The 24180-nt window shown below is 36.2% G+C and overlaps 1 protein-coding gene across 2 annotated transcripts in view; it reads right to left on the reverse strand.

The window, feature by feature from the left end:
• Catsperb (catsper channel auxiliary subunit beta) overlaps window positions 1-24180 on the reverse strand; it is a gene marked incomplete in the record, with an annotated part of 156136 nt that overhangs the window by 70585 nt on the left and 61371 nt on the right. For both annotated transcript variants that reach the window (XM_013517143.1, XM_013517144.1), the window contains 8 exon segments: window positions 6856-7000; window positions 11802-11960; window positions 12960-13112; window positions 13599-13645; window positions 13954-14020; window positions 16976-17008; window positions 17104-17222; window positions 17397-17492. In XM_013517143.1, coding sequence (XP_013372597.1) covers window positions 6856-7000; window positions 11802-11960; window positions 12960-13112; window positions 13599-13645; window positions 13954-14020; window positions 16976-17008; window positions 17104-17222; window positions 17397-17492 — 819 coding nt within the window.

A 24180-nucleotide genomic window follows, 5' to 3' on the forward strand; every position in this document is an offset into this window, starting at 1 on the left:
GGGGGGCGGGGAGGGTACACCGAGACTACCCGCCTCATTCCCCCTCCCGGATCCAGCTCTTCACTTTCTGTGGACCGTCTTTTCCCTCCACTTCTCTTCCCTGCCAACTTGCTCCTCCTTAAGAGGTCAAGGTTCCCCTCCCCCCGCGATCAGTGCGCGCGGGGCCGCCGGATTAACCCTCCTCCCACTCGGACTTTTACCCCTCCCCTCTCCCGCTGCTCACGAGCTCCCGGCTCGCGCGGGCTGGACTTTGCTTCGGAGCGCGCAGGGGGAGGGGTCCTAGCCGCCCCCTGCCCGTCTACCTCTGCTCTCTCTCAATCTTTCTTCCCTTTTCTCTTTTAAAAATTCTGTTCTCCCTATTCTACCCTCTTTGCTCTTCCTCATTTTACCTAGTCCCCTATCTTACCTCACTTCTCCACCTTTCATCCGCATATATCTAGCAGGTGTCTGTATATGTATAAAAAAGAGTAAGAATAGACCAGTGCTTTAACTAGAGTGCTGCCATTTATGGTCACGTTGGGGAAACCCTAAAAGAGCTGAGCTCAGAGCATTCAAACAAAACTAAGTACAAATGTACTGACAAGTTTTAACAACTTCACAGCTTTCCTCCATCTCTAATTACACCTCCCTGCATTTTATCCTGCCCCTACAAATACTCTTTTAATGCCCTTCAACACTAACTCTTTACTCCAGCTATTAAAGCACCTCAAGAGTTTGACCTCTTACCTATTTTTTACCTGTTAACTTTTATCTCCTCCTTCTCCTACTGACTCACAAATTCCCTTTCCCCTTCCTCTTACTTTCCCTTCTCCTTCCACATCCCAGAATAATCACAGTAACAATATAGTATAGGGACACAGAAGGGCAAAAGGGCAACAAGTTCTAATGTTTATGATTGATATATGATTGGATCTGTGGATGCTGTTATAACTAGTAGGAGTTTTCTTCCTAAAACACAGCAACTGGGTCCAACTCAATTAAAGAGAATATGGTGAAGTGGTAGATGGCATCTCAGTCTTATGGTTTGTGTCTGGGTGTCCCCCCTCCCCAAAGCCACATGCAGTCATGGGGTGGGATTTTAGAGTTTATGATTGATTCATAGGTTTGAGCACTACACCCGCCCTGGGGCAGATAGTTTGCATATGTAAGGGAGAGAAAGAGGCTGCTTGCCACTACTCCTCCCCTTTTTAGCTCTTGTTACTTTCACTATCTTCAGCCACCATGAACTGTTGCTCTCTGCCATGTGCCACCCTGCCTTGGAGCCAGCTGGTTATAGACGGAAACTTCCACAAACTGTAAGCTAAATAAACCTTTCCTTCCTTAATTTTGGGTATTGGGTATTTTGTCTCAGCAATGAGAGAAAAGTAACCAAGACACTCAGAATTGTTTTAATTTGCATCTCTCTAATGGCTGGGTATGTTGGACATTTTTTTCATATACTTGTTGAGAATGACAAATAATTATGATGACAAGAAAAACCTTCCTCCATGCACATCAGACATTGCCCTATGTGAGTCAAGTGGTTGGCCTGTGGCCACACCGGCAGCATGTGCCACACACACTACGCAACCACAGGAGTGTGTCCAGCCAGGCAGTTGTAATGTGGGCAGTGTGGGGGAAGGGCCTCTGCCAGGAAGCTGTCCCTCATACCTCTGTGACATTGCCCAGGTTCATAGGTCCCTGGGATACTCAGGCTGGCATTTCTGATGCCTTTGAAGTATCAGCCTTGGCATCTGAGCCAGGTTTATGTGTAGAATATCTGCCTGCCAGAACTATCTGAGTTTTAGAAATTATAGATACTTCAAACAACTGCCAGTTTGCTAAGTGTCTCGGACTCCAAGCAGGGTATTGGTGACTGTCAACCAGGACAGCAACATACTGTGTTTGCTGAGCATTGTGGTGTCATCATGCCCTGCTAAGATGTAAAATGCCCTATCAAAAATTCAACATGTTCCACGTGCCTATTATTTCTCAACTTCGCATGACGAAAGGTCAGGTTCCTTCTAGGAACACTAAGTGCTATCACTAGACTTCATAGTTAGATTTTAAAATGTGAAATTCACCTTTTTTTGACAGGGGAATATACTAAAATAAAGATTCAAGAATTGCCAATTCGAGGAAATAGCGTTTAATGTGGAAAATTGTGTATGAGTGTTTTCGTATTAAAAACATGTTAAAGGTCTTTTTCTTACACTTAAAAAAAGATCCTCGTAAAGCATCATAGTCAAAATCCAGAAATTCAACACAAAGACAGAATCTCAAAAGCTATTAAAGAAAAGTAAAAAAAAAAAAGTCATTTATAAAGGTAAACCCATCAGGATTACAGCATACTTTTCAACACAAACTTTAATGGCCAGGAGAGCTTGGAGTGAAGTGTGTGAACCCCCCAAAGTAAATAACTTTCAACCCAGACTAATATATGCTGCAAAACTTTTTCCTTAAAATCAATGGACAAATAAGGACATTTTATGACAAAGAGCATCTTAGGAAATTCATGCCCACCAAACTAGCACTCCAAAAAATACTCAGGAATATCCTAGACTAGACAATGAAGCCAACACAGCTAAAGTCTTATGGAATGAATACATCAAGCAGGGTGAGCAGTTAAACAAAAAGAGAAAAATAGAGGCATCAACAACTGAAAATTAGCACAGTGACAGGAATAAGTAAACACTTTTCAAAAATAACTCTTAAAGCAAATGGCCTCAATTTCCCACTAAAAGATACAGATTAGCCAATTGGATCAAGAAAACATACTGAATGGTTTTCTGCATACAAGAGACTCACCTAACCCAAAAAAGAAATTCGTAGACTAAAAAAAAAAAAAAGCCAAAGGGTATAAAACAGTACTCCATGCATCAGGATCCCCAAAACAAGCAGGGATAGCAATTTTATTCTTAGACAAAGTACACTTCAAGCTAAAACTGTTCAGACAAGGCAAACAAGGTCACTATATATTAAGAGATCAATTCAACAGGAAGGGATAACAGTTTTAATATATATATGCACTTAATGCCTAGGCACCTAACTTCATAAAATGAACACTGTTGGACATAAAAGATCAAATAGACACAGACACACAATCACAGTGGGGCATCTCGATATTCCACTTTTATAAATAGATCAATTAAGCAAGAATTAACAAATATCACAGGTGAATCTCACTTTCAAACAAATGGACTTAATAGACACTAGTAGTGGTCTACCCTACAATAGTAGATCCATTCTTTTCAGTAGCACCCAGAACATTCTCCAAAATCAACTATGTGTTGGTCCACAAAACCTGTTTAAATAAATATAAAATAGTAAAAATCATGCAGTGTATACTATCAGTTCATAGTGCACTGAAACTAGAAATCAATCATAAAAGAAAAAGAAATTTTACAAACACCTGAATATTAAACAATACATTTCTGACCACTCAATGGGTCATAGCAGGAATCAAGGAAGAAATTAGACAGTTCCTAGAATTCAATGATAATGCCAATACAACATACTAGAACCCATGGAACACAATGAAAAGGGATGTTGATTGCTGTGAATGTTCATGTTAGAAAAACAGCGAGCAAATAAATAACAAATAAATAACCCAACATACACCCCAAGATACTAGAAAATAACAAACAATCCAAACAGAAACCTAGTACATGGAAGGAAATCATAAAGATCAGAGCAGAAGTCAATGAAATTGAGACAAAAGCCCAAAAACCCAACCAACAAACAATTACCCCCACAAACAACACAAAGAATCAAGGAATCAAACATTTGACTCTTTGAAAGAATAAACAAAATAGACAAATCTGTAGCCAAGCTTGCCAAAAGAAGAAAAGAGCCATATCAATACAATTATAAAGAAAGATGGTAAAATCACAATGCTGAAATTCAGAAGACATTAGTAACTACTATGAAATAAAACTGTATTCAAACTAATCAGAAAATCTTGAAGAAATGGAGAGATTCCTAGACATATTTGAATGACCAAAACTGAACCAAAAAGACATAAAAACTCTGAACTATGCAATAACAGGCAATGAAATTGAGACAGTAATAAAAATCCTATGAATTAAGAAAATCCCTGTTGGACTCACTGCTGAGTCTTATCAGAACTTCAGGGAGGATATAATGCCAATACTCCCAAAACTTTTTAGTAAAACTGAAATAGAAGAAATGCTATTTAATTCATTCCTGGGTACTAGCATTACACTGATTTCAAAAAAAGACAAAAACCTAACAAAACAAAACTACAGGCCAATCTCTTTAATGAACATAGACATAAAAATCCTCAACAAGGTATTGGCAAAGAGAATGCAGCAAATCATCAAAAAGATCACACGTCATGGCCAAGTAAGCTTCATCCCAGGGATACAAGGATGATTCAAAATGTGCAAATAAGTGTAACATGCCACACAAGCAGAAGCAAGGGCAAAAATCAAAATCACATAATTATCTTAGTAGACTCAGAAAAACCCTTTGACAGATCCACATTAAATAATGACAAAAATCTTGAAGAAAATAGGTACAGAAAACCTTTTTCTCAATCTGATAAAAGCCATTTATGATGAACTTACTGCCACCATCATGTTAAATGAGGAAAAGCTGAGCAATTTCCTTCTAAACTAGGGATCAAGGCGAAGATTTCAACTCTTACCACTCCTGTTCAATATAGTACTCAAAAACTGAGCCAGAGCAATCAGGCAAGAGAAAAAAATAAAAGAGTTAAGTATAGGAGAGGAAAAGGTCAAATTATCATCATTTGCAGATGACATCATCTTCTACATAGAAGATCCAAAAAAATTCCACCAAAAGACTTCTAGAACTAATAATTCAGAAATTTAGCAGGATACAAAATCAATACACAAAAGTCAATAGTGAATTTACTGAGAAAGAAATTAGGAAAACATCATTCACAATAGTATCAAGAAAAATTAAATACTTAGGAATTAACCTAAACAAGGAAGCGAAAAACTTCTACAGTGAAATCTGTAGTGCTCTGAAAAAGGACATTAAAGAGGACATCAGAAAATGAAAAGAAGGCTGAGCATGGTGGTTCACGCATGTAATCCCAGCATTCAGGAGACTGAGGCAGGAAGATCACTGTGAGTTCAAGGCCAGCCTAGGCTACATAGTGAGTTAAGGCCAGTCTGAGCTACATAGCAAAACCCTCTCTCAACAAAAGGAAAAAAAAAAAAAAAGAAAGAAAGCAAAATGATATGCCCTCTTCTTGGATAGGCAGAGCCAACACTGTCAAAATCATCAAATTATCAAAATTTGTATATAGATTTAATGCACTCCCAATCAAAATACCAAAAGCAGTATACACAGAACTGAAAAGAATTATCCTAATTTTATTTCTATCCAGAAGAGTCTCACAATAGCAAAACAAATTCTGGTTAACAAACAAGGTAAGAAGGCACCACAATCCTGGATTTCAAGTTATACGACAAAGGTACAGTGATAAAAACAGCACAGTACTGGCACTAAAATGGGACATGAGAATCAGGGACACAGAAAAGAAGATGAAGAAACATCTCTAGGCACATTAAGTCATCTGAACTTTGACAAAGGGACCACAGACATATGCTGGAGGAAAGATAGCCTCTTTAACAATTGTTGCTGGGAAAAGTGGTTATACACATGCAGAAGATTGATTCTAGATCCATATCTATCAGCATATATAAAAATGAATCAAAGACATAGATATTAAAACATAAAAAATCTGCTAGGAGATAAAATAGGGAAAACTCTTGAAGACACAGTCACAGGAAAGGGCTTTCTAAACAGAACACCAATTGCATAAGACATAACATCAAGAATCAACAAATAGGACCATATCAAATTTAAAAAGCTTCTGCATAGCAAAGAAAACAATCAACAGAATGAAAAGACAACCTAGAGAGTGGGACAATATTTTTGCCAGCTACTCTTTTAATATCTAGAATTTATAAAGAGCTAAAAAAACCTCTCAAAATGAAAGAACCAATTAAAAAAAATGAGTACCTGAAATGAACAGACACTTCTCAGAAGTAAAAGTGAACAATAAATACACAAAAAGTTCAACATCTGTGGCTACCAGAGAAATGTAAATTAAAACAATATCCAGATTCTATCTTACTCTAGAAAGAATGACTATCATCAAGAAAACAAAAAACAGCAGATGGTAGCAAGGTTGTGAGGAAAAAAGGCATCTTTTTGCATTGTTAGTGGAAATGTAACCTGGACAACCACTTTGGATATCAGTATAGAGATGCCTCAAAAAACTAAAAATTGAAATCCCATTCTACCTCATTATTCCCCTTCTTGATAGTGTATCACAGGAATACATGCATACCCATGTTTATAGCACTACAACCTATAATAGCTAAACCTTGGAAGCTAATGATAACCAAATGAATGAATAAAGAAAATGTGGTATTTACATACAATGAAGTAGAATTCTGCCATAAAGGAGGATAAATTTGTGATAGTGTTTGGATGCACATCCAAAAATGGATGCACCTGGAGACCAAAATGTTATATGAACTAAATTATTTTTTAAGTTTGATGCACAAACTTAAATATTGCGTAACTTGTCTTACATAAAAACCAAAAGTATAAGTAATTTAAAAGTTAAAAGATAGATACAGTGGTAATTTGGTATATCAACTCAATTCTCTCCGTGATTCTGGTTGCAAATTGAACTGGACAAGAACCAAATCAAATGTCCCCAAAAGGTCAACATTGAAACTAACTGTTGAATTTGATCCTGTTCTCATCTAACTGAGACCATAGAACTAGCTGATTAATAAAACATGTATTTTACGTCTTCTACCCCTAGTCTGCATGTAGTGTTTAGATCAATAAAAGTAAATTCCTTACCTGCCTTCGTCAAGTAAACCTTTCCACTTTGGGAAATAAGAGTAATATCTGAAGTATAAAAACAATGATAAGTCCTCCTTATTATATCATCATGAAAGTCACCTATTAATTTAAAATTGTTGCCGCCATCCATGGAAAGCCATACCTGAAGGAATAAAGAGATAATATCTCTCTAAAGAGCTCTTATGGACATTCAGTAATTACTTATCGGTCTAATATTTCTACAGAAGAAAAGTCACATGGAATGATCTTTCTCATTTCCCCACATCTATTAGATACAGCACATATACATGTGCACAGACTCCTTGCCTGCTTGGTCTACCCTCTGTAGTATTTCCATTCTAGAATCCGTTTTAGTGTTTGCGGCCACGTGTTAGGCTTCGCAGTATGCGTGGTGAGTGTATAAATGAACAAAGTTATTTCCACTATTTCCCAAACTGGAGCTTCATTGTTCATAAAAGGATGGAATCTTGGTGATATGGCTTGTGTTTAATGTCCCCCCCAAAAACTCATGTGGTCATAGGTGGGGTTTTTTCAGATGTGGTTGGATATAGAGTGTGTGACACTGGAATTGATTCACAATGCAATGCTAAGATCAAGGGGACTAGGATTAAGGGTGTGAGTGCTACCCTTTCTAAGTAGTCTGGATATGATACAAGGGATAGAAAGAACAGTGGTTCCCTTATTGCTTTGCCACCTTCTGCCTACCATGAACTGTTTCTCTTCTGCGGTGGTTGTCTGCCATGCCACTTTATCTTGGAACCAGCTGACTATGGACTGAAACTTCTCCAAACTGTGAGTCAAATAAACCTTCCCCCTTTTATTTTAAGTGTCAGATATCTCAGCAACAAAAGAAAAGTAACTAAATAGTTTGATATATTTAGTTATGGTGGAGGGAGTTTATACCACATTGACAGAGAAGTTCATATTCTAGGCATCTGGCAATATGGTCTATTTTGGTGAATGTTCCATGTAACTTTGAGAAGGATTTGTATTCTGTTGTTGGATAAAGTAATCTATAAATGTCCATTACGTATGTTGACTGATGGTGTTATTGAATTTAATATATCCTTATTGATTTTCCACCTGCTGTACCTGTCCATTTCTGATAGAGAGGTGTTAATTTTTTCAGATGTAATAATGTCATGTATTTCTTTTTGAAGTTCTGTCAACTTTTGTTTTGAGACAGAGTCTAGCTATGCAGTCCAGGCTGGCCTTGAACTCACTATATAGCTCAGTCTGGCCTTGAACTCACAACAATCCTGTCTCAAAAGCCTCCTGAGTACTGGATCACAAGTGCACACCACCAAACTCTCTCTACTGAATAATTCCCATCAACATACAGAGTAATTATTTCTATATTTCTTAAAAAAAAACCTATTCTCTTGGCCCCTCTCCCCTCTTTAAACATCAGCCCATTTTGCTGCTTCACTCTTCAGCAAAACTTTGTAAAAGGTGTTTGTATTAACTGTGGCTTGATTCTCATCCTATTATTCTCTTGTCAGGCTTTCCACCTCCCTCATCCTCAGAATGACTCTGTTCTTTAATTGGCAGGAAGTGGACAACTTCTGCCTTTACTGCCATGTGAAATTTCATGTGCGTGTACCTGACTGTCATAAGCAACCATAAGTGTTACTCTACTGAAATAGCTGTTTTTAATGTCAACAATGAGCTCCTCAGGACTTTGTTAACAATGGCAGCAGATAAATTCTTATACTTAACAATGTCTTCCACTTAGAAAATAACACAAAAACAATACAAGCAACACAGAATCTCAGACAATAGGAAACTAACAATGGTCATTATATTACATATTGATATCCTCAATTTGGATACTCAGATAAATGTATGTGTATTTGTTAAGATGTTTTCCTTCTTTTATCTTTAAAATAAAAAAAGAAAGAAAACAATCCCCATTTAAAAAAACTCTATGCCTTTGTTGTTCCTCAATAAATCCCTGGGTTTGAGTCAATTCAGAGCTTCACTCCATTTCGGTGAAGACCCCTGGCCTCCCCAGCCAAAATATTCTCTGTCTCTTGCATCTTTGTTTGTCTCTCTAACAGGGGTTGCTGGCCCAAATGTGACATTTATCCACTCCTCAGCTGATGGACATGGGTTGTTTCCGTGTTAGCTATTATGAATAATGCTTCTGTGAACATTCACATGTGTGTGTATAGACATTTGTTTTTATTCTCTTGGCTGTATAACTGCAAGTGGACTGGCTGAGTCATATGATGATTCTATGATTGCCTTTTTGAAATATAGCCAAATTACTTTGTTGGAATTAAAAAAAAATGTCTTCCAGAAACCATCATAGCATCCAGTGGTCAGAATTTAAAAATGTTTGCCTCCTATGTTAAAAGGGCTCTTTGTAAGTCTCAATTGAGTCCACACCCATTTTTTTCTTCTATGCCAAAATTTGTCCCTAGTAAGCCATTTTCAAACCAATGAATATAATTAATAAGACTTCTACTGGTATTACATTAATCACAAATATCTAAACTATTCATAAAAATGCAGGTGGACATTGAAATTAAATAGACTACAAGCCTATTGAAATAGTACACCAAAATAATTTATTCCCAACCTCTGAGCATTCCTATGAGAATGTTTCCTTAGATTTTGTTTTGTAGACATACTTGCCTTCAAAATGTACAAAATATTCTTATTGTAGTTTATGTTCTCATCTAAAGAACATAGCAATATTTTCAACTCTACTAGACTCAGATGTCTTAATTGCTGTTTAGCAGTTTCCACAAAAGTTATTCTCATATCTGAACTCTTCCCATTCAACTGTTAATCTCATTCTTAGCTTTAACCAAAGTTCTGAAGTCTTTTAAATTTAGCTTTATTTATTGCCCACAGTCAAAACACATGAATGAAAAATTTAGATACATAACATATGAGCAGTATTTCTGATCTACATACTTTTTAACCATTAAGTGAAAGAACAGTAATTCCTTGCTTAATCGTTAGTTTTCAACTGATGGGCCCTAAGAATTCCAGAACAGAAGACAACAAAGAAGCCACTTTGAAGAAACAAAAGACAGCAAAATATTAAATAAAGTCATAGAAATCTACTACAGGTGTGGAAATTCAGAGAAAAATACATGAGAAGGAGACTGGGAGAACTGTATGCCTACCAGTGTCATTGATATAGTTGCCTTTTATATATGTAAAGCAACATGGTCACAGAAGAATGTAAATTGCATTCCTTATTGTCATGGTTTATATCTAGATATTATGGCTTTTATCTAGAGGTCCCTCCAAAGCCTCATGCACTCATAGGAGGGGATTTTCAGAGCTGGCTGGATCTAAGGCATGTGATACTGGGATTAAGGGTGCCTGGTACTAAAGTAGTTCACTGACTGGTTTAGCATAGCTCTGGGTGTGGAGAATGGACACTCCACCATGGGTGTGGGTGACACCAGTAAACAGGCTGGTAGCCTGGATGGAGTATAGAGGGAGAGAAGGAAGGCTTGCTTGCTGCTTCACTGCTTCCTGCCTGCTTTGCTGTGGTCTGTTTCTCCTATGCCATGTCTCTCTGCCTTGGAGCCAGCTGACTATGGACTAAAACCTCTACAAACGGAAGCAAAGTAAACTTCTTTTTAAATTGTGGATGTTGGGCATTTTGGCCTCACAGCAAGAGTAGTAACTAAGAAACTCATATAACCAAGACACTTGCAGAAGGAATTAAACTTCAAGGCTGAAGGAGAAATCAGGGGTTCTAAACAGTGAGTATAAAAACTGAAAAAGGTAGGGAGCTTCAGGCAGACCTAGAAAGACAGCATCATCTATATAAAGCTCTAAGTTATGCAAAGAATAGAAACTTTAAACCAAGAAATTAAATATGAGATCAAAATAAAAAGAATTTGTATTCTAGTACAGAATATATTTGCAAATCATAAGAGATAGGCTCAGTTAGAAACCAAAGAGAGGTAAAGAAGAACTGGGCTCAGGACTGTGTTTGAAGAAACAACAGGGGTTAAAGTATTGTAACTTGTTTGGAACAATTTCTGATTGGCTGTTATTTAACCAAGTTGTTTTGAATGAAGTTAGAACAGTGCTGAAGGTTTTCTCAGACACTGAACTGCATATGCTCATTAGATAGAGGGCTATTGCAAGGAGTTATCAGTAAAGAATAAATCTTTTGAGCTAGCAAGTCAGCAAAAGTTGTAGGATTAGAAACTGTCAAAGTCTTCTAAGTAAATTTTATCCTATCCACATGCTTTATTTGGAAATTAAAAACTGAAGAACCTTTGTCTGTAAGGTAAAACTGCAACCTGTGAAGTGAGATCCCTGGGTTCCACAGAAAACTTTGCTCTCTGTCAACCAAACTGCAGCCATCTTAATTTTAATTTCCTTGGGATGTTTGAGGAATATCACTGAGAAACTTGTCCTCTCATTGGAAGTCTTTGCAGTATTCTTTTTCTTTTTTTGTTCAGAAGTTATTTAATGCTTCTTATTTTGTGCTTCTTACTTTTAAACTGCCTGATGGCCCAGATGTGCCATTAGGATTCTTTTATACTACTTTTACGCTACTGATACAGAGCTGACAGGGATGTCAGAGGATGGAGGATGGTACCAGTAGGAACATGAAGAATGACAGAGTCAGAAAGTTGTGCAGGGACAAAGTCAAATAAAGGCTAATGTTAAATAGGGGAAGCACCAGATATAAACACAATTTAAATGGGTTAATGGCAAAGAGCTAGGTCATCCAGAGTTAGGAAGAAATGTATTACAACTGGCCAAGTTTAGAACTGGTGTTGCATGGCTTATTTTTCTAAGACATTGAACTAACTTAAAGGTTAAAAACTGCCATTATCTTCCCTCCCACTTCTATCTCTCAATTATTAGAGAAGCTCTATTGTTTATGTACAACCCCTCAGCAGAGAGTAAGCAGATAATTAACCCCTACCACAGGGTGAAATTTCATGTGTACAGACCTGATTTCCATAAGCATAGAGAAAGTGGCTTCGGGGATGGAACACCATTCCAGTAGGTTTAGAGAAGGAGGAAGGAAAATGGAACAGTGGGAATTTTGGTGTGACATTTGGTTGGTTATCTTTCAAGATGTTCACAGAGGCAGTGACAGTTTTCTTGCGCTGGATAAACAAAACATGGGGAAGTCATGAGAATTTTTCAATTCTTACAAGTCCACGGTACAATGTTTAGACATTCTTGTTACTTGGGTTCTGTTTAAGATAGGGACTCACTTATTAATGTAGCATAGAACTCAGTGGTTGCCAATCACTGATATATCTTTACTCCTCTGCCCCAACCCCTGCTCATTTTATAGACATTGAAGTTTAGCAAACTAAATGATTTTTCCAAAGCTCTACAATAAATGGCATAGAGATTTATTATAGAGTTATTACTGAACTCAGCAGATTCCAATGTTCATGCTCATAATGATCATATTAAAAGTGTGGAGGCTTTAGCTACATCCCAATTTTGTTATGAAGGATCAAGATACAATATCCCCAAATATGCTACTTGGTATAAAGCTGAAGACTTTGAAGATTCAGCTGATGCAGGTAATATTCTTTCTCAGAGCTTGCCTTATCTGGCTAAAAGCAACTTCTGGGAAAAGAGATTATCACAGATTTCTCTTCAGTGCAGATCTCCCAGAAAAGAGAATGCAAATAAAACTACCTTAAATCCCTTCTCCAGGGAAGTATTATGGTCCTGAGGAAAGATACTGTACCCACCTGGGCAAGCATTATCACCTTCCTCTTTTTAGGGACTTAAGAATAGAAAATATAATTCTATGGCAGTGAGTTCCCTTTTTTATTCATTGTAACTAGCATTGAATTTATGGAACCATAAATTTATATGACAAAGTTTCAGTTTACATTCTCCTGGAGAACAACTAGCAAAGAAAAATCGTACAACCAGCATCATGCTTCCCATTTTCATAAAGCTTAGTGACTATCAGAGGTGACAAATCTTTAAGTGGTCAAGTTACATTATTAATCATAAATAATTTGGCTGCAGCCAATTTTATTGGGTTCTATTGCCAAAGAATTTGGAAGTAGTTTTAGCTAAGGTAAATTTGTACTGGTAGAATGTGAATAGAATCAGCTCTCAATTATAAGACCGACCTGGTCAAAGAAAAGGTAAACTCCTGTATCATGCTCTTGGTCAATAAGGAATGTTACTTCACTTGGAAATGTATCTTTTGCATCATCGACAACATGAGGTAAGCAAGGTAACCATTCAAGAAATGGTTCTTTACTATAAAAACAAGAGCTTGCCTAGAAAAAGAGAAATGGAAAGTTAATGTTTTTCAAATATAAGTCCTCATTAGTTACTGCAGGGAAATAAACTAATGAACTATTATGTTATGCTTACTGACCACAAATTATATTTTAATTTTTTTTTTCTGGTACCAGGAATCGAACTCATGACCTTGTGCTTGCCAAGCAGGTGCTGTGCCACTGAGGTAAATCCCCAGCCCCCTATATTTCAAATTTTTAACATCTGTGCCTTTCTTTTGGAGGATAGGAACCCAGAAAACATTGCAAACCATCTATTTCTGGTACGGATGATTTGTCTAGAATCACTGACTAAGTCTAGATTTAACATTGGGTAGCTGCTATTAAACCTAAATAGAGACACCACTGGGAGCTAAGGGTGATTGTTAAGCCTTGCAGTATGTAGAATTGCCCTTTCTAGGTAAATAACAGTCAGTGAAACTGCCTAACAAAATATTTTACCTTTTAAAATATTTGATACTATACCTCACTTAGGGTCTTGTTTCTGTCAAAGGTGATAGTAACATAATCAACTATAAAATATAAAGATAGAGAAATTATAAATGGCATTAATATTTTTAAAACCATAAGTGTGGTTAGTGCTAATAAAATAGTCTCCACAAACACAATAGAGGTTATGTATCATCACTTAATATACACACAAATACACTCTTATACTTATGCATGTAGGTCTATTGTCTCAAATTTAGATTTTTCTCAGTTTAGATAATTAATTTATATGAAACATCTTTACATTTATTTTATTATATGCCACTTAATTGAATCTATATGCTATATATTTTGATAAAGGCCTGCTAATGTATCTTTCTCTAAAATTTACCTTCAAAGTGTTCTCTGTTAGCAAAACATCTTTGGTTAGACCATAATTTTCCTTTGATATAATCAATCTACACAAATAAATAAATGACAGTGTTACTTGGGCAATATGTACGGAGTAAAGCAGAAAAAATTTACTAAACATTCCAATGTTTCATAGTGCAGAGAAGTGAGGCAAATGAATAGAGGAAAACTGTATACAAACAAAAAATGTTATCGAATGAGGACAAGAAAGTATACATTTTGAATAATACGCAAAAAGAAATACAAAGAGAAGAAATTGCACACGAGTGAGCCTTTGTTAATTGATGATGCCTTTATGAATGAGCTGACTTTCTGAAGCTGCCAGAAGCCTGTGGCCTTTCATCACAGTGACTGTGAGTCATATGTTTATCTTTTATTCCTCATTAGTTGCAGCTGGGCTTTGGGAGGCTTCATAAAAGTCTGACAGTAGGAAATAGCAGCAAATAAAGGTATTACAAATTGAGTATAAGAAGTTTCAAAGAAAGTGAGATTATATACGTTGGATATCAAATTTGAGATTTTTTTTTGCCACAGGAAGATTCTGATTTCAAATTATTGTTGAGACATAAGGAAGACTTTCTTACATTTTTATAGACCAATAATAAAGTCTGTATAATTCGTACACAAAAGCCCTTTAAATGTTCCAAAATTGATTGTGATGATGGGTATGCAACTCTATGAATGTACCAAACACCACTGAATCATACATTTAAAAGGACAAAGTTTATGATATGTGAATTATACCTTGATAAAGGTATTAAATAATGAAACAGGATTTTTAAGGTGAAGTAGAAAATAATTTATTTGAATATTGCTATCATTCAGGCTAAGGTGTTATAGCAAATAAAACTTTTGAGTTCTCACGTAAATCTTCAGGCTTACCAGATACCATAATTACCATTATAATGTCTGGACAATTAACAGAATTTTTATTGGGACCTGAACCATTCTTTCTCCTTCTCCTTAGATTCTTGATTTTTTTCTACATGAAATCAAACTGGTAATAGCCTAGTGGTTATCCTTGGGGATAATTTAATTCAGATCAGGCTGACCTCATTCCAAGAGTGAACTTATGACTCAGAGTCACAAATTGGTTAGGAGTGAACACATGATCTGAGTCATGTAAATCAGGATAATAAGCCTTGAGAAGCTGGAATGACTTTATTCCTGTTAAGATGGCTAAACAGGTATACATAAACCTGGTGGATATTCTTACTAATGATTGAAGAAAACTTAATGAATGAAGCTAATATCAAGGAAAAACAGAGCCAAAAGTTGGGAGGGCAGAGTCCTCTAGACATCTGCTAGGCAGTGAATTCAGTCAAGTCTGGAAATCATATTTATCTTCCCAAATTCCCTATTAACATGAGCCAATAACTTCCCCTTTGCTAAAATTAGTTTTAATTTGATATCTGTTATTTGTCTTTAAAAGGTCCTATCTCCATGAAGGAGAGGATCCAACTATATGTTATAAAAGATAAATTTTACTGTTTAATTTTGAGGCATGAAAATGATTTTATGGGGTACGTATAGATTATGAAATGGTTATTATAGTGAGCTTTTCTTTTTTTAAAGAAAAGCATCTATACTGTAACACTGTACCATGTATGGTGCTGAAATTTTTCACATGTAATGTTTTTTAACCACCTCACCTCTAAGAAATACATAACTGTTATGCCACGTTAAAATGAAGAAACTAAGATCCAGAGAATTATATAGCTGGAGATGCAATCAAGCCATTTTTCCTACTGTTCAAATGCAAATCATCTGGCTTCTTTCTGATATTAATATTTGCAGCAACCATCTTCTCCATGGCCCTAACTTTACAGGTGCTTTCTTTCCAATGAAATTGCAAACTTCTCAAATCTTTTAGCTCTGTTTCTCACTGCTGATCTGGCTAAAAGCAGCCAGATTGACAGTTACAGTCTGCTGTCAGTATCTGAAGGGGTTTAGTTCCAGGATACTTAAGTCCCTATAAAATGGTTTAGTACTTCTAATATAATCTATGTGCAGCCTCCTGTATAGTTTAAATTATCTCTAGATCACTTATAGTAGTTAATATAATCTACATGCTATATAGTTGTCATACTGTATTGTTTAATGACAGCAAAAAAGTTTGTATATGTTCAGTACAGATGTAGTTTTTCCACCACTATCTTTAATTTGCCGTTGGTTGAGTCCATAGATGAAAATCTGTAGATAGAAGGACCAACTGTAATTTCCTCTGTTCTTTTAAATGTTAATCAGTTTTGCTAGCTGTTTTTCCAAGTTCTGTTTCACTTTTCTTCCTATTAATATGACAATAAGTCAGTTCTATTTTCTTCCTAGGGAGTAAGTCTCGTTTCTTGCAACCATTGTGAAAATGGGTCTAAGCTCACATGCCCTTGTGTGCGCCCATGACCGAATGGGAGGGACACACCAAAGGCTAGAAGATTGCAATCTTGTTTGTAGTATTCAAATGGGTGTATGTTGATGGCATTGACCTAGCTTCAGCTAGCTTCATCACAAAACTTTACTTTGTGACAGAGAAGTCAGATAACTGATGGAAAAAAAATTCCCCAAAAGTCACAAGCAGAACTATGGCATGATTATATGGCCTTTTTGTTTAAAATAGAAAAAAAGCTCTTTCCCCAGGTGGGCAGACACCAACACTAGAATAGGTAGTTGGGGTGTAATCTATTAGATTCCAGCTTCTGTTTTCTTTAAGCAGGTGCCTTACATACAATATGGTCTGAACAATCATAGCAATCCTATTCAGAAGACAGCAAAGGGGATTGCAGTGGCTTCTGAGACAAGGAGGAGCACTTCTTCCCTGAAACCAATTGCCTAGTCATTGCTGAAGGTGTGTGTGTACTTGTATGTATGTGTATTTTCACAGTGTAAATCACAATAATATTATGGTAACAGGCATACTCTGTATTGGGAATTATTGTCTTGTATCTCATCTTCTCATCCCCCCAGCAAACAAATATATTCTCAGCAGCCCTTGTACAGCTTCTTACCCTTTCAAAACCACAAAATTCTGCCCTGGAAAGCTAGAAGAGAAAAAAAGCAAAAGAAATTTCAATTTTTGCTTTATGTCACAGAAGCTATTTATGGTTAATGATGAGTTAGAAAGTAATTTACATACTTTTAAGTCTTTGGCTGTTGGATAACGAAGATCTCCACTTATAAAAAGACCCAAAGAGGTGAGGAGAACTAAAAAATGATTTGTTAAAACCATATCCGTCACTGATAGTCCCGTGTATTCTAAATTAAGAAATGATACCATGGGTTAAAAAGTTAAAAACTAAGCATTTTAGCTAAGGAAAGACATCTCACAAGTACAGATCAAATGTTAAGATACAAGGAGCGATCAAAATACATAGTGAATGTTTAAATTTTAAAAATGTATTACAAGATGAAGACAATCAGAGGAATTACCTCTTCGAAGGTTTGAATAGATGATATTTGTCATGTTATACCACAGTGTATCATTATAATGCCAAAATCCAGACTTGGTTAGACCTATGTAAACACCTACCAGGAAAGAAAAGGAAAATAAATGATTGGCAACTTTACAGAGCTAATCTTTCATTTGTACAGTGTTGGGCCTTTGGAACAAGAGCATGAATCTGCTCCATCTCTCAACCCACTCTCCTTGCCTTTGTCACTGGAAATGGGGAAAGGACACTGTGATGGCTGATTGTGTCAATTTGAGTAAGAGAAGCTCAATTAAATTGGCTCAGCAATTCCACACACTGGGGAGGCTCATTGCCTGGACGGTATAAAAGGGAAGTGAAGAAGGATGGATCTGCTTCTGTTTCTTTGGAGGAGTTCCAGTCTTTGCCTTCAACTTGGATGTCACTTCCTGGCTTCTGGCACAGCCTCTTCAGCTTCCAGTGCAGATCCTTCAGCCTTCTGGCACAGACTGTTCAGCCTCCCACCACAGACCCATTGGTTTCTTGATATGAACTTGTGTGAGACACTGAAGTGAGCTCCAGAACTTTGACTAAATCTTTCAGTCTCTAGTGTGCAGAGATGCTCTGCACTCTTCCACATCCAACTCTATGGGTGGCCATTGTAGCCCAATGTAAATTCTTCTTTTTTTTCTTGTTTTTTTTTTTTTTTTCCTGGCCTTTTTGAGAAAGGGTCTTGCTATGCAGTTCAGGCTGGTCTTGAGCTCACTTTATAGCCCAGGCTGGTCTCAAACTCACAACGATCCTCCTGCCTCAGCCTCCAAAGTGTTGGGATTATAGGTTTGTGCCAACACGACTGGCTGTAAATTCTTATATATTTGTATATCTTGTGTTATATCTATTTTTCTAGTAAACACTGACTGATACAGACACCAAGATTAGTTTGTGTGAAATATACGTTTCCTAGTTACCTCATTACAACTTATTGTCCCTTAAAGCCAAAATCCCTTTCCTTTGTCAAAATAATATATACACTGCAAGTTTAATCATTAAAATTATGTCTTTTCTATGAATTCCTGTTCAGGTAAATATTAATAAAAATTGTGTGCCTATTCTTCTGTTAGTCAGCTCTTGTTAGTTTAATTTACAAGCTCCCTAATTACTGAGAAAAACTGTGTAGAGGAATTTTTACCTCCCTAACAATATTCCTTTAAACATAAAAATGTTCCTAGTTCAGGAGTACAATTTTAGTCAACAATAGAAGAATCTCAAAGAAGAAATTTAAAATGTAAACTTCAAGAGGGAAGGAACTATGACTTACTTTAATATGTGCAATTAAAAATAGGAAACTTATTTGCAAAAGCCTCATGAGAACCTTTAAAAAAAAAGATTAAACATACTGCAAATACTGAAAGAACTTTATCCCCTGATCCTTGGCCATAGCTGGGATTGTTGAGACTTTAGTATTTTCTTTTCTTTTCAAGAGAAAAAAAATAACAAAATAACAACAATTAAGACAAAAACAAAATAATACAAAAACAATAAAAATGGTACAGGATTTCAAAACAAGATGGTAGGAATTAACAGTGGTTGTTATATTACATATTGTTATCTTCAACAAAGTTGTTCCGATTATCGGATGTAAGCATGCAAAATTGGTTAACAAAAAAAAATTTAAGCATTTCGTATTTTAAACACGGAATGTGAGTGTTATATTTTGTTAACAGGGATAACTACTGAGAAGGAAGATGGCAAAGACACTTGATGTCAGAATGCATATACTTTGTTTCCATAAGATAAATACTAGACAAGTCACATTTTGAAGTACATATTTTAACTCTCAGCTCTTTTCTGTATAAGGAAAAATGTAAAAGGAAATGTTTTTATTGTCTACTTTTTCCAAAAAAAGGAAAGCTTTATCTTTCTAAGCTTTGTTTTTCTAGTTTTACAAATAACTATGGGTGGTTCTAAGTTAGAATAATTACGGATGCCCAGCATATCATGTGATCAGACTCTTGCAAAGCTTAGAAATATTTAATGGCAAAATCAGCAATAAAATAAATATTTTATGCTGGTTAATATTTTCAGGCCAACCTTGATTTACAGGCCACTCACTATTACAAGTATGTAATGTCAAAAATTGTCCAAAATTGTATTCCAAGTTTATAAAAGTTGATGTAGACCATTGTGATTTTTTTTTAACCACTTTGAATTTGACTTTGATTCTAATGGTAAAGAGAAGTTACTGTAAGGTTTGAAGAAGGGAAGCAATGTGATCTAATTTAAATGAGATGTTCTTGCACTTGAGAATATCACTTTGATGTCTGTATGGAGGAAGAGCTGTAGTAGGGCAATAATAGAAACAGGGAGACTACTTAAGAGGCTGTGGAATAGTAACAGACACAATGCTGAGCTGACATAAGATTTACAGAGGGAGAAATGGTGACATTGGGGATTAACTCTGGAAGTAGCATTATTCTTGAATACTGTAGGAGAGCATTGAAGAATGTGTCCTACGTTTTAGTTTGACTAATTGGATGCTATGGAGATACTGAATCCTGGGTAGGAGCAAATTGTAGAAAGTGATTATGCAAGAGCTCTGGATTGCACTTGTTCCATCTGAGATATCCATTAGACCTGCAGAAGAAATGTAAAACAGATCAGCCATATAGTTTTGGGACTTGTTAGCCTGTAGACAGCATTATTACCATAAGATGCAATTTAGTCTTCTAAAGAGAGAATGTGTTTACAAAAGGAAAGAGAATCAAAGACAAAATCCTAAGTTTATCAACATTTAGAGGACACCCAAAGGTATCCTAGAAAACTAAGGAGTGATCAAATAAGGTAAGATAAAAGCCAGTGAAAGTGGTGACAAGAAAGCCAAGAGAAGAAAGTATTTTGAGGAAAGAGCAACAAACTGTTCATGATGCAGAAAGGTAAACAGAAAAAAGTTAAAAGAACTGGCTATTGGAAGTGGAAATTCCATGTGTGATCATGTGTGATCTTGAGAAGAACTGTTCAGGTAGAATGGTGGAATTGATTTGTAGTGGAATGAAGATAAAATGGGAGGTGAAAAATTAGCACCATCTACAATAAACTCCATGAATCTCATTTTGAAGAACAGAGGAATGGAGGATGGGAGTACAATGAGACACATATTTTAAGATGGGGGATATATCGGGGTAGGTTTGTTGATTATAATGTTAACAAATAAGATCTAGTAAGGAGGGAGAGCATGGTGAAAAAGAAGTACGGGGTAGATGCAAGAGTGAAGTTCTCTAGATGCCTGCGAGGAGTGGGATCCAAGACACAAGTGGCAAGGAGTAGCCTTTGAGAGTAGCAGACACACTTCTGATAATGAATGCATGAAGTAAAAAGGCAAATCATGCAATAATGAATGCAGATAGGATGACAATTTGCAGGTACAACAGCAAAAGAGTTCCTTGTGATAAATCTTCCTTGTTCTCTATGAAGTATTAGATAAAGACTAAGAGAGAGCTAAGAGAGAAGGGAAGAAAGTGAAGGAGAGAATTTGAGGAGTGGGAAGAGAAATGATAAATTCATTTTGATGGTGGGAAAATAAATATACCAGGGAAAAATGAAAGGGTATCTAGTCAGTACTGGTCTCCCTTTAAACTCAACACGTATAATCATGAGTTTGAAGGGAGACCAGTTGGTGGAGTTTTAAAGTGAGACTAGTGAGTATTTATTTTCTAGCAATGTTATACTCTTCCAGTTCAGAAGCACAGATGGTCTTTGAATTGATTGTGCAAGGAAGAAAGAGAAGGGCAAAGATATTACAGAACATTTATAAATATGGAGCTTAAAAATTATGGTGAGAGAAGAGGAAAATAAGAATGCTGGATAGTAATAGTACTTGAAATATTAGCCAGAGTAATTGGACAAGAGAAAAATAAAAGGGATACAGATAAGAAAGAAAGAACACAAATTGTCACTATTTGCAATTGACATGATACTTCATATAGAATACCCCCAAAATACCATAAATTCTTAGAATAACCTACTAAAAATAACCAATTTTAGCAAAATAGCAGGATATAAAAACACACATCTCTAGCTTTTGTGTATGCTAACAATGAACGAGATGAGAAGGAAATTATAAAAGCAATATCACTCAGAAAACTGGTTATTTGTTTGTAGAAGAATGAAACTGAACCCTTATCTCTCACCACATAATTAAAATAAAAATGGATCAAAGATCTCAACATTAAAACAGCAGCATTAAAAAATAAAACAGATATGTCAAACCTTCTGGAAGATAAAATGGGTAAAACACTTGCAGACAGGTGTAGGGAAGGATTTTTTAAACAGAACCTCGATTGCACAAGAAATAGCAGCAAGAATCAACAAATGGGATTGTACCAGACTAGACAGCTTCTGTACAGCACAAGAATCAATCAGTACAGTGATTCCCCTATAGAATGGGAAAAAAATTTACCAGCTACTCCTCAGACAAAGGACTAATATCAAGAGTATACAAATAACTAAAAAAGAAAAATTAAACCACCTAAAATTAAAGATTTTCTAGAAATGAGCAAGATAAACGAACAGACACTTCACAGTGGGAGAAATACAAATGATCCAGAAATACATGAAAAAATGTTGAACATCTCTGGGCATTAGAGAAATGAAAGTAAAACAACACTAAGATTCCATCTTCTCTGGAAAGAATGGCAATCATTAAAGAATCAAGTAATAACAAACACTGGCATGGCTGTGATGAAAAAGGAGCCCTCTTTCATTGTTGGTGGGAATGAAAACTAGTACAACCATTATGGAAGTTGGTTTGAGATTTCTCAAAGAATTGAAATTAGAAATTCCATATGATCTAGCTATTCCTCTGCTAGGTATCCTCCCCGAAAAGCTTAAGTAGTCATACTACAGTGCTCCATGCATACTGATGTTTACAGCAGCACAATTCATAATAGCTAACTCCTGGAAGCAGGCTGTATACCCATCACCTGATGACAGGATAAAGAAAATGTGGTATGTGTATATAATGGAATACTACTCTGCTATCAAGAATGACAAATTTGAGGTATTTGTAGGCAAATGCATGCACCTGAAAAATATAATGCTGAATGAAATAAACCAGACACATAAGCTTAAATACCATATGGTATCTCTCATTTGATTTTTCCCTTTTTTTTTTTTTTTTTCGTACCGGGAATCAAACTCAGGACTGTGCTGAGTTTGTGCACTTGCTAGGCAGGGGCTTGTGCCATTGAGCTATATCCCTGGCAGTATCTCTTATTTGAATGAGGCAAAGTAAAAACAAGGAAAATGATAAAGGATGGATAGAAAAGTATAAGGGGGTGGATCTATTACAATAGGGAAGTGGTCCAAGGGACGATGGGCAAGGGATGAGGAGGAGGTGAAGAGGAAAGAAGAATAAAGGTATGTCATGTACAGGAACCTAATAATCCTGATTAAAATGTAAGCATTACAGGCTATAACATGAGTTAAACCAAATAATATCCACAGGAATGAAAAATGGGATAGGTGAACTGGAGGAGGAGGGGAAGGAGGGGAGAGAAGGGAAAGGGAACAAAAAAGAAAGAAACACACTGTAATATGTACATGCAACCATTCCCCAAGATGATTGTAAGCTATATGATATGTAAAGATGCACAAACAAAATAAAAAATTAAAAAGTTTCAAACGTATTGATGATGTCTTGGCATTAATCTCCCTCACTTTGGGCACACTTGTCCCATTATTGCTGCTTTCTGGGGCAGATCGGGAAGTCCTCTTTTTGAGAGTATTTTTTTGAGCTATGGTCAAATGCTGCTGTAGGGTGTCATTCATCAGAAAAGAAGGCTCATAAAAATATTATGGTGTGTCCTCAGTTTACCCACTGGATCTGGCAGCCTGATTTGACTTTCTGGTTCTTCCCAAAGGTCAAAATGACCACAATAGGCAAATGTTTTGAATCAGTTTAGGGTATTGCAGCTATGACAGCCCAACTAAGTCACTCACAAATCAGGACTCTAGAACTGCTTCAGCGGGTGGTGGGAGTGGTTAAATGTGTTCAAGGCAAGAGGAAGCATTTTGAGCTGGATTGATGGCAATATGTATTTTACTGTAATAAAATTTTAAATTAAATACACCATATTTTTATCATGCCCCATAAGAAAGCATAAAAGACTATGTGATGAGGATAAGAATTTTTTTTCTTTGTAAGAGTCTTTTTGTCTATGCAGTATACTCTGAGTAACTACTTTTAAGATAATATACAGTGTCTTAACTATTATTATTCCTTTATTATTTTGTTAGGCAGTTTTTTCATAAAATAGAAAAATGAAAAAAAAAGAGAATGTGGGGTGGTCAAAAAAGAGGTAGGGAAAATGAATCAAAGTCTCAATGTGACCAAAGAAATATTGGAGTCCTTGTGTGGACAGAAAAAAATAGGAAGTAGTACACAGTGTGAAATTTTGTAGTAAGGAGTTTGGAGATAGTGACATTATTAGAGATTGTGAGGTCAAGAATACGACCAAAGAAGTGAAGCCTTGAAACTGAGTCACAAGGCTATCGATAGTAAAATCACTGAAAACAGTGACAGAAATCAAGATAGAGAGGAAAGCAGAGACCTTAAACTAGGAGTTTAAGGGGTCACCATTATGGCCAGCAGAGATATGTTTTAAGAGTGTTGTAGAAGAGGAAGGTGGGTAACAAGTCCAAAATGGAGTCCACCATTAAGCACTCATGGTATGAATGCCAGGAGGATTAACAAGGGCCTTGCAAAGGAACCGTTAGTTTAGGTAGTGGCAGCTTGATACTGTGGGAAC

Source organism: Chinchilla lanigera, unplaced genomic scaffold (assembly GCF_000276665.1).
Source record: "Chinchilla lanigera isolate Chin_1 unplaced genomic scaffold, ChiLan1.0 scaffold00037, whole genome shotgun sequence".
Lineage (NCBI taxonomy): Eukaryota > Metazoa > Chordata > Mammalia > Rodentia > Chinchillidae > Chinchilla > Chinchilla lanigera.